At 36.4% G+C, this 12,017-nt stretch overlaps 1 protein-coding gene across 5 annotated transcripts in view; it reads right to left on the reverse strand.

Moving 5' to 3' along the window:
- Window positions 1-4,646: 4,646 nt before the first annotated feature.
- The window catches only part of CCDC50 (coiled-coil domain containing 50), an 81,548-nt gene continuing 74,177 nt past the window's right edge, over window positions 4,647-12,017 (reverse strand). For 3 of the 5 annotated variants that reach the window (XM_055568702.1, XM_055568700.1, XM_055568704.1), the window contains 2 exons: window positions 7,936-8,042; window positions 4,647-5,438 (listed from right to left, as the gene is read on the reverse strand). In XM_055568702.1, the coding sequence (XP_055424677.1) occupies window positions 5,419-5,438; window positions 7,936-8,042 (127 nt within the window). In that variant the 3' untranslated portion in view covers window positions 4,647-5,418. Of the gene's footprint in view, window positions 5,439-7,935; window positions 8,043-8,632; window positions 10,407-12,017 lie in introns of those variants that run through there. The other 2 variants (XM_055568703.1, XM_055568701.1) reach the window with 2 other exon arrangements.

Genomic DNA, 12,017 nt, shown 5'->3' on the forward strand with positions numbered 1-12,017 from the left:
AAAAAATTCTAACATCAAAAACCTTCCCATTATATTTAACAGCTAGAAACTATTTTACCAATGATGGTCTGAAACTCGGCCACAAAAGCTTCTCCCAAGCATATGAGGTCTAACAGTATATCCTCTCAACTTTCTCTTTGCTGTCCTTAATCCTTGCTCTTCTGTGAAGGAAATGTCACTCAGACCCTGTCTTTCAGTTCTTCCACTCTTTCTACATGAACCTCAGCAATGAGTCATGGGGCACTAAGTTACACAATTAACTCTGTCCTTATCTGAAATGCTGAAATCAGCACAGTGCCGGCTCCTTAGGCTATGCACATTTACTCAAAAGTGAGAGAAACATTTTCTAGTTTGCAGAGAATACACAAAAACATTTAAGTCTATTAGGAACATATTTCTAGGCAGTGTTCACAAATATTTAAGGGCAGAAAGAGTGATCTTTAGGACCAGACATTTCCACAAATCAACATGATTACTTAGATGACATTGGATTACTCTGTGGCATCAAATGCAAGCCTAAAAAACCACTCTGGTGTCTTCCCTGCCCTAGCAAAAGTTTTTCTGATTTTCTTTTGAAAGTAATAAAATAGAAACACTTTTCACATCAACAAATCTCCCATTTGAGTAAATGTCTCTGTTTTGTTTGGTTTTTCTCCTTTTTTGTTAACGTATGTAATGCATTTTAATACATAAAAGTGTTAGCAAAATTTTTACAGAATAACTGACTTCACTGTGTAACAGAACCCTTGGAAACATCGTCTACACAAACACCATAGGAAATGAAGACAGTCAACTCTCAACTATTCAGGAAGTGATCACCTGAAGAATATGCTCAGGAAATTCTCACTCTCTGACCACCAGCCTTCCTGATCATGCCACTGCTCATTCACAGACTGAGAGGCAATTTGAAATGAAATGACACGCCTGTCAGTGTGCACATCACCCATAGCTCGGTGGGAGGAAGTCCAAAACGTCTGATGACAAGGAGGTTTGGGGCTCACCTGTGAATTTGATACCTCAATGGAGAGTTGACAGTCACTCCTCTATGGGAAATACAGTACATGACCTTGGTCAGAATCAAACTAATTTAAGGCAATACTGCTCCTCACAGACGTTGCTGACCTAAGTGTAAGTCTCATAAGAGAAATGACTCGTACAAGTGAGGGTTTCCTTCTTTACCCTTCCGTTCTTGACTTCTCTAGAAATAAATCTACCGTTTCTAATGAGAGTTAAACAGCAGGAGCAACAGCAGCCTCAACTCTTCCCTTGGATAATCTTATGTACCACCAGGGATGAAAGAGACTCTTCCTGGAGAACCCTGGGTGACACTGAGCCCCGCACAGCACTATCAGGACAGTCTCTGGTGTGCTTCTCCCTGCCCAGCTGACCTACGACAGACGAGGGAGAAAAAAGATCCTATCACCAGGAAGACCAGCAGTTATGGCTTTAAGACACAGGCACCACCGGATAGAAGGAAAAATGGGATCACTTTATCTAATCACTTCTCTGACTCTGAGCTGTAAGCAGTAGACAAAGTATTATTAAAAATGTTCTTTTTTTTTTTTTTTTTTTTCCCTTTTTGCTCAAACAGCAGGTTTTGATTCTTGTATGTTTGGTTCTAAAAAACTGATGTTATCAGAATATGACACACTATGTAACAGTGAAATCTACCTGAAGGTTCCGTTTCTACATTAAAGTCCCCAACGCAAACCAAAGGGAAACAAGGCTTTGAGAGCAAGTTCTGTTTTGTTCTCAGTTCTTCAGAAAGCTGCTTACACTGCAGCCTCGTGCCTTTAATAGGCTGAGGACATTACAATCACCACAGTTACCTTTCAAGAAAATCAACACTGAATAAATGAATAATCTCCCCCAACATGATTTTTATATAAAGGCAACACTCATTAAAAATCAAGGCCCTAAAATGTTAACCACTCATGTGGTAAACTAAATGCACCATATTATACCAGGGGTTTCTAAAGGGCAATTCGGCACAAGACAAAATTCAGAGAATATCTGACAGCATTAAAGAAAAATAATTATCAATTATTTAATAAAACTAATAAACATTAGTTTTATACTGAAAAGTCCCGACATTGTGCGAAAGGTATGGACAAAGTCAGCAATGGATTTATTCACCATCCAGTTCTGCTGCAGGCCATGCAAAGAAAAGCGGACAACAGGTCTGGTTCCTAATTTTCTCAAGTGAGTTCAGTGGAGCACAAGGCCCAAGGTTTTGCTTTTTGGAATATGTTGATCTAGATGCAAGTGGCCACTGCTATTCTAGAAAGCTTTTCCTCTTGGGAGCATCTATCCCTATCTTTTCCACTTCAGATGCTTCCCTATGATCAAAACCCATGAAGTCTTTTCTGCAGTTCATCTGCTGCTGGTTATTGTAAATTCACTTGATAAATATTAAGTCACTGTGTGCAAAGTCCCCTTCTAAAAACCTCAATGTCATTTTAAAGCATGTGAAGCAATCACCTAGTCGCCCAATAAAATTATGTCTAACAACAATTTGACAATACAGTCACATTTTTTTTCAACTCAGAACATTTAAACTGATCCTTTTCTAACCTTGCTTCCAGGTGGTGACTTACAAAAAGTTAGGTTGGGGTGATGGGGTGTCCATGTCCAGCAGCCTCATGATAAGGTTCCACAACACACTGTGCTCATTCAGTAACGCTGATGTTAATGGGGTCTGGCCCCTGGGAGAACAGAGGTATGGAAACAGGAAGATTTTCCAAGGCCAGAACGATTATTTTACATCACAACATTAAAGCATAATACACTGTGGATCTAAAAATTAAACTGTGTGTGTTCCAGAAGTAGGAAAAGAAATAAATGCTTCCATATTTATATAAAAATGACAAGTGGAGAGCAGAGAACACAGTGAAGATGTTTGGCAGTTTCTTAAAATAAAGTGCTAGTTGCCTCTAAATGGGGCTTCTCAGGTGGCACAGTGGTGAAGAATCCACCTGCAATGCAGGAGACCCAGGTTCAATCCCTGGGTTGGAAAGATCCCCTGGAGTAAGAAATGGCAACCCACTTCAGTATTCTTGCCTGGAAAATTCCATGGACACACACAGTTGCTTCTACAGTCTCAAAATTAACAATAATTAACAATTACACTATTTGAATGAGAATAAGAGGAATTCAACTGGTTGTTTGATGTGTCTTCTTATTCACAGGAAAAGAATTACTCTGATACTCCTTAAAAAGTGTTTGCTTTACAAAAAAAAAAATTAAATTATTTAAAAACTCTGATCTTTTAAAAACATTAAAAAAAAATAACGAATTTTCCATACAGATGTTGAATTGTGTGTAACGAGGGAAATACTACCCTTGGTCACTTACTAACAGAGCTGAAACACTAACATCCTGGTTATGTGTAAAGTGACCTGATATTTTTTGAGTAAAATACACCCAGTTAGCATTTTACAGTAATAAATATGATTGCATGAAGTAGTACATGAAAGGATAAATGGAGAATTTGAAAAGAACTGATCATTGTATGAGATAGAAAAATAAACATTTATAAAATAAAAATATGGCAAATGATGTTGCCCATTTGCCTGATTTTCAAATAAAAATACATTGCTTTTCTTTTCTTTAAAGCTACCATAAAAAACTTTTTAAAACATGAAGTAAATCACAGGGCAGACAAAGAAAAATATAGCATTACTATGAATCAAAAGGCCTAACCTTTGATATTGAAAACATCTTCTGGAATTTGATTTAAGGTTAGGACCTCCATTTGGTCTCCTCTTGTCTATTTAACCACCCGCTCCAGTGTTCTTGCCTGGAGAATCCCAGGGACGGTGGAGCCTGATGGGCTGCCGTCTATGGGGTCACACAGAGTCGGACACGACTAAAGTGACTTAGCAGCAGTAGCAGTCTATTTAACTGAAGATTTTTCTTCCTCAGTCATTTCATCCTGGACATGCAAAGTTCTGTTCTTTTCCCTTTCCTTATTTCTCCAAAATGACTATAACCTTAAGGATTTTATTTCTAGATTATTATTTTCTCAAAACTTAACTCTTAAGTATCCTTTACTTAAGTTCATACAATCCAAAAACTATGAAACTAAAGCTATTCCTCAAAATGAAAAACCCAAATCCTCTGAGAAGCTAGTCTAAAAAACTTCATGAATACTGCCCAACTAGAAAGACTATTTCAAAAGATAAGGCAAACAGAAGGCAGTTCCCAGCCAGAAAGGAGTGGATTAACAACTTTTTTCTCAAGTATAAATATGCTGAATATACAGCATGACTGATATTTATGTTAACTAACTGGTATAGAAAAAGAAGCATTTCCATGAGGCTAGAAGATTAACAAAATTCCAGATTTCCTGAAGAGGGGTTTAAGGTCTGGCACAAAGGAATCCAGCACCCATGTGTCACTAACATATGTGCAGGATCGAATACTTGGATGAAGAACTTTATCAAGTTCAAGTCCAATTAATCTGCTTATTGACAGATACACAAAATTTTTTTGAGAGGTTGCCAACCAATGCTGCTATGTTTTATATGCAAGAGGAAAAATTCAATCTTACAGCCAGAGAAAATGACAGCATCATTACTTACATAAACATCTTTCCAATTCTAATTCCCTTGGCTTTATATGTAAATGTAAAATAAGAGAAGGGATACAAAATTTTTCATCTTTAATTGATCTTGCAGACTTGAGTTAAAACTTCTTAGAATTAAATTTTTTCCAATAAATACTAAAAAATGGTTCAATGCTCAGAGGCTTCAGCATTCTTGCTAATGAGGAGGCAATGGCAGAGACGGTGTTAGTGAATGACATCTAGGCCAATTTTCCCAGGAGGGTGTGTAAGGATACATAAAACCTCTACAGTCTTTATAGTCAGTTACATATTCAACTGTTCCTTTTTATTTTTCTTTTTAAATACTTTATGGTTGTGATTTTTTTCTTTCCCTGAATAGCAAAAAAAAAAAAAGCAAAAGTCTCTTATCTTTTAATATATCATACACTAATGCACCAAAAAAGCTATTTCTTATATTCTTTTATTCTGCATTGCATCCAAACATTATGTTTTACTTTGATCATTACCTCCACAAAATCCTAATTGCTAAGTAAAGCCTATTCATGAAATATCAATACTCCATACCTAATGAAAATGGCATTTTATAGAGCTCTTAGATACTATACCCCTGGAAGCATATGCTCCATAGAGATGGCCAATATTCAGAAGCTAGATTTTCTTGTACTGCCCAAGTGATCGGGAATAACCAAAATATTTTAAATGAATGAAAATTATTCATGTTCCAAAAAACACTTGAGGATAAATCTCAGGAATACAAAATAGAGGAAGAAAAAAATAAGCGTGAAATGTGTTCTGTATCATCCAGGAATTTTGCTACAGTGAGTCCGTTTTCAAGGCAGATTCCTAGGTTTTTACGGTTTATAATGGAAACCTGAGGAGAGAAGGAAAAAGGAAGAAAAACGATTAAGGAAAAAATCTCTGAGACACTGTTTTTCTCCCTGTTCAAATAAAACAATGTTATCTATATTTCTATGCATCTCAAATGGTTCACGTGTTTTGTTTGTTCTTGGTTGTAAGCATACAAATTGGCTCTCTGTATCTGTGGGTTCTCCATCCAGCATGGATTGAAAATATTCAGAAAAAAAAATCCCAGAAAGTTCAAGTTTTGAATTTGACATATGTTTGAAGTATTTACAGAGCATTTACATTGAATTATACATTATTAATATAAGTAATCTAGAGAAAGTTTAGGGGAGGGTGTAAGTAGGTCATATGCAAATACTACGACATTTTATATAAGGGGCTTAAGAATCCAGGGATTTTGAAATCCTCAGGAATTCTGGAACCAATCTGCTGCAGAAAGGTACCTAGGGAAACTACTTATATTCATAATCAATGTGTTGGTTTAGTATTATGTATAAAATGTATGGCAAGGATAGGAATGCACCTCCTAAAAGTAATGCTTGTATATAATTTGAGAAAGAAATCAACAAGGGATGCTGAAAAGGTCACCAACTGATGAAAATCGTAGTGTATGGGTTGTTTTGCTAATCTTTTTTTGTCTTATTCTGAACATTGGATAAATGGCAGAATGATAGGGGAGCAGGAGAAGGAGAGCTTTTTATTATTTTTATTTTTAATTGGAGGATAATAAGGAGAGATTAAAAAAATACAATGCCTGGCAAAAATTCTAATTTAATGGGTCTGGAGTGGCACCTGTGCATTGGTATCTTGTATATCATTGCAGAAACGAAACTTTAAGTAAGCTTGGAAAGGTAATCATTAGATTTGGGAAAAGATAATGAAAACATCGCCTAAGAAATCTTCAGAAAACATAAAAAATAAAAAACATCAACCAATAAGACCTAATATTTGTGAAGTCTATTGCAATCTGCTTTCATATATTTTACTTATATAACCTGACGACGCTGACACCACTAAAATCACCTATACTTTTAGATGAGCAAATTAATGAGAAACTACATTTTCATTATCTGATTTTATGACTGTCATAAAATTACACATTAAGTCAATGCCTATCATTGCTAAAGGAGACAGACCTGATTATTCCTTTCATTTTAAAGATCTGGTCCCACTTAGATCTCATGTTCTTTCCTCATTTTTTTTGCCCATTTTTCTTATGTGTGATGTGTTTCTGTGATGTGTATGTGTATCTGTGTACTTTAATCTAATTAAGAGAGAGTCATGGGCAGATGGGAAACAATAGCCAGGACAGTAAAAGTCCAACAGATCTAATTGGGGGACATAGCCACCCATTAAGAATTTGATAAAAGCTATGAACTCTCCCTGGAGAAAATGCAAATAAATACTGTTGACCCCTGAACAATGCAGAGGGGGTTAGAGGCACTGACCCTTTGCACAGCTGAAAATCCATGTACCCTTTACAGAGGCCCTCTGTATATTTGTTCGCTGGCTCAACCAACATGGATGGCGTAGTACTACAGTATTCACTATAGATGAATTTCTTCACAGGAAGAAAAAAAAAAATCCATGTATAAAATGGACACTCGAGCAGTTCAAAACTGTGTTGTTCAAAGCTCAACTAAAGTGCACACAGAAAACCTTCCATTCAATTTAAGGTGTCTGCTTTCTGTTTTTAAATCATTTTTTTTGTTTGTTTTTTAATAAATGAAGAATAAAAGTTATGACCAACCTAGATAGCACATTAAAAAGCAGAGCTTTGCCAACAAAGGTCCGTCTAGTCAAGGCTATGGTTTTTCCAGTGGTCATGTATGGATATGAGAGTTGGACTATAAAGAAAGCTGGGTGCAGAAGAATGGACGCTTTTGAACTGTGGTGTTGGAGAAGATTCTTGGGAGTCCCTTGGACTGCAAGGAAATCCAGCCAGTCCATCCTAAAGGAGATCAGTCCTGGGTGCTCATTGGTAGGACTGCTGTTGAAGCTGAAACTCCAATACTTTGGTCACCTAATGCGGAGAGCTGACTCATTTGAAAAGACCCTGATGCTGGGAAAGATTGAGGGCAGGAGGAGAAGGAGACAACAGAGGATGAGATGGCTGGATGGCATCACCGACTCAATGCACACGGGTTTGGGTGAACTCCGGGAGTTGGTGATGGACAGGGAGGCCTGGTGTGCTGCAGTCCATGGGGTCGCAAAGAGTCAGACACGACTGAGCGACTGAACTGAACTGAACATAATGATCTTCTCCAGTGGATCTTCCCAACCCAGTAATCGAACCGTGGTCTCCCATATTACAGGCAGATTCTTCACCAACAGAACTATCAGGGAAGCCCTCTAATAAATGAAGAGTAATATAATGATCTGCTCAGAAGAAGACTAACTTATTTTTCCACTCTAGTGATCTATAATATAGCACCTGGCTTTTCCACTATAGCATGGCAATTATTAAAAAAGATCTTACAGCTGACCATATACATTTGTCTTACCTTTATGAGAAGACTCTGACTTTGAGTAGTGACGTGTGGAATTATGCTGGTTTCCAGAAGGAGTGAAATCCAAACCCTCAGCATCTGTCATGGGAGGTGGTGGTGGCCTAAGAAAAGTCAAGGTTTAAAGAGATACTCTGCGTAGTGATGACTAGGACTCCACCCCTCACTGGATCACTTAGAAAACATAGTTTCAGTGGAGAAGCAAAGCCAGAATATGTCAGAATCCTCATGGTAGTGCCTAGCCAGTTGTATAACCTTGGATAAGTTATTTAACTTGTTTCTTTGTTTTGATGCACATAATTCAATAAAAACAAGTATCTTCTGAGGCACTGGGTGGGCTTCCCAGGTGGCTCAGACAGTAAAGTATCTGCCTGCAATGCGGTAGACCTGGGTTCGATCCCTGGGTCAGGAAGATCCCCTGGAGAAGGAAATGGAAATCCACTCCAGTATTCTTGCCTGGAAAATCTCATGGTCAGAGGAGCCTGGCGGGCTACAGTCCATGAGATCGCAAAGAGTCGGACACGGCTGAGCGACTAATACATTCACATTCATTCACTGTGCTAAGGGATAGATAAAGATTAACAAGATATGATCACTGCCATTAATGAGAAATACATTGTTTTCGCAGGTTTCATCAAGCAAAAGAGAAAGAAAGGAAAAGACAGATGGGGGAAGAAAGTAATTAAGGGAGAGAAGGCAGCAGCTAAGGGAGGGAGATGGGACACTGGTCAACACAGGAAATTTAGAGCAAAGTTCGTTAAACCACTAGGTGGCAGAGTAGAGCTTAGAGAAGGAAAGGACAGTTTTAAACGCATGTGCAACTTCATGTCAAAACAAGTCAACTGTAAAAAAACATACAGGAAATTTTTAATACTCCAAACTTTAATTATTTTAATTATATAACTGATTTTTGCAGACACTTGGCATTGATAAGGCTGTAAAACAAAATCTCTCATTTTTTTGGTGTTTCCCAAAGGTGTTCTCAGATTGTGTGTTAAGAGCATGGAATCATTTGTTTATAAATATTAGAAATTAAATAAGTGTTTTTCTTTCATTATTCACAGACATTTAGAACATTTGCCTTTAAAAAGTAACATAAGTCTTGGCAGGTAAAGTTGAGACAAAGCAATCTGACTCCAGAATTAAGAATGTTAACTAAAGAAGTAACTTACACTCAAGAAAACACGATTTGTAATCAGGGTGGCAGGATCTTTATTTTACTTTTTTTATTATCCTCATTAGATGACCAAATACTGGAGAAACACAAGCCAACTGGTACTATCAGAAAAACTCATCACCAAGGAAAGGGATGCTGAAGTGTTGAACAAAGTTTAGGATGTCAACAAATCCATGAGGATAAACAAATCAATCTAGGATGCCCTCAGTTATCTGGTGTGTTGTTTTATTAATTTTTTGCTTATGTGGAGAACAAATCTTGGGTTAATGCTTCCAGGGGTCCTACCAAATTATTTGTTGCACTGGAGACAGTCATTTCAGTTAGGGGTATTTAAATCCAAAGTTGGAAAAATCTTGCTAACTAATTGTTTTATAGTTTCTGATGTATTAGGATTACCTGTTTCCAACTGTTCTTATGAAATGATTTATATCTTTAAGCTAGTGATAAAACCAAATATACTTCAGAATTCACTCAAAATTCATTTCCTCAAGAAGCCTTCCCAGACACCCAGACTAGGTTAAATGTCTCCTTATGCTCTTCTAACAACCTGCATTTTTCATCCTTAGCATTTAACACAATCATAGTAGTTAGTTGTATAATTGTCTGTTTAGATTATAAATTTCATAAGAGCAAGAAAATTTTTGTTGACTGCCACTTACTCTGGGTCTGGGCAATTACTATGGAGCTCAATAAATACTGGACAAATGAACAAGTGGAGAAAAATATATTTCATATTCATAAGAACACTGTAGGAACCAAATGATATTTATAAAATTCTTAAGTTTTTCTAAGGGAAAATACAAAATCAAAATACCAGGTAAGCATTATTAATATAAAATCCTATAGTTAAAACAGTTTAGAACTTAGGCTAAACTTTTTCCAATTACAAAGAATTGGAATTAATTCAGATTGCCAACTAGTTTTCTGTTTGTTCGAGTAGAAATCTTTAATGGACAATGAGAATGACTTTTCACCACGACTGTTATAGGCTCTCCATGAGAATCTGTTGCCCCTGTACCACCATTAGTACTACAGTGAAGTAAACATCTTGAACCAGCACCTAGTTTCTCAATCCTGGAAACCATCTCTTTCTGTACAAATGGTTAACTCATCTTCCACCATGATTAAATGTGAAAGAGGAAACCACAGAATCTAACCTTAACAAAGCATACGTTCTAACATGAACTGTACAAGCTATCTATAATAAGATCAAAAGCTATAAGTTCTAACTATAAAAATACAGGTTTCATAAAATTCTTCTTCATTTTGTTTTGCCATATATATCGTCTTTCTGCAAAGAAAGATATTTTTTTCTTTTAGTATTTTATTTTTTGATTAAAAAAATAAAATTTTTATTTTAATAGTTAAAGACAAATATTCCTCTTAAGTCAAAAAATGACTTCAGTTTTACTAGTCATAGGCCACTTTTCACTCATTTACAATGGCCAGTTTTAACACAGGATCATTTGATTATTTGTTCTTTCAATATATCAAATATTTTTAAGAGAACCCATTACATTTCAGAAAGTTGTTTTCAATTTAAATCCTTTAAATAGACGTTTCAGACTGTTCTATCATATGCTGTCAAAAATACTGGTGTTCTAAAAAGTCCAAGGACTTCAAAGGCTGCAAAATAACTCTAAAGATGATTTTAATTCCCTTTATTTAAAAAAAAAAAAAAAAAAAAAAAAGGGCATAATAAGCAACACCTACCTATTTACCTACTGAGAACAGATTAGTTCTTATTTTACTTGGATGTTGTGCAGGGACATAAATAAAGCTGAACTAAATCTAAAATTTGCTTTAAAAGACATTTGGCATGTGTGTAACTAAAAGCTATAAGCAGCAGCAAGTGTACACAATTAGAGAAGGCAATGGCAACCCACTCCAGTGTTCTTGCTTGGAGAATCCCAGGGACGGGGGAGCCTGGTGGGCTGCCATCTCTGGGGTCGCACAGAATCGGACACAACTGAAGCGACTTAGCAGCAGCAGCAGCACCAAACAAAGTACACTACTGTGCCCTAAAAGTTTTACAATTATCTTCTGAAAGCCCATGGGTTTAAAAATAGAGTATGGCTTTTCAAGAACACTAAATATATTCTATTTAAGGAAATAAGTCTAGTAGTTTAAGCGTGAACAATGAGTGACAAGAGTGTATATTTTTCAATGTCATAAAACTTATGCTTTAATAATTAGTAAATATATCATTAATAATCAGGACCAAAATACTGTATAAAGTTTCAATAATTTAGAGTTTTCAAATGTTAGATTTAGTGTTACTTTTGTCTTTTTCTATTTAACATTCGCTCTTCCTCTTCCAATCAGTTTTTCCTTGAAAAGCAACAGAAAGCAATAAAGAAAAAATAAAGGTTGCTTCCCAAAGACTTAAATGTTGACAATTTGCAGTGGAAAAGTAGCAGCTGCTCCATAACCATGACCCCAGACTGCCTGAGAGAAGTTAGAAAGTACACATATGCTGTAGCCACAGCTACCTGTTGTAGTGGGATGAAGAACAGTCTGCAATGACTGAAATGAGCATTTGCCTAGGACACTGAGACTCACACAGAAATGCATTTAGACATGTGTAAATGTCATGCATGTGTAAATTCCATGTGATCATGGAACTCAGTAAATATTTAAAACCTGTGATTTTACTTAAGAAAATGGTTAATCTCATCCCTTCTTAGCTGAGGGCAGTCAATTCAGTGACTCCAGAGATAAGAACTGGTCCTAACAAAAAAGTGCATCTCTCCTTACCTCAGCTTCTGTAAAATTCCCCATCTTCCTGACTTGACTTGTTCAACACAATTTAAAACAGAAAACAAAGCTTGAAAATAATCCTGCAAGACTTGATACCACCTCACAACTGCAGATTTCTGGATCTCCTCTCCAAGGAACAAAC

Source organism: Bubalus kerabau, chromosome 2 (assembly GCF_029407905.1).
Source record: "Bubalus kerabau isolate K-KA32 ecotype Philippines breed swamp buffalo chromosome 2, PCC_UOA_SB_1v2, whole genome shotgun sequence".
Taxonomy (NCBI): Eukaryota; Metazoa; Chordata; class Mammalia; order Artiodactyla; family Bovidae; genus Bubalus; species Bubalus kerabau.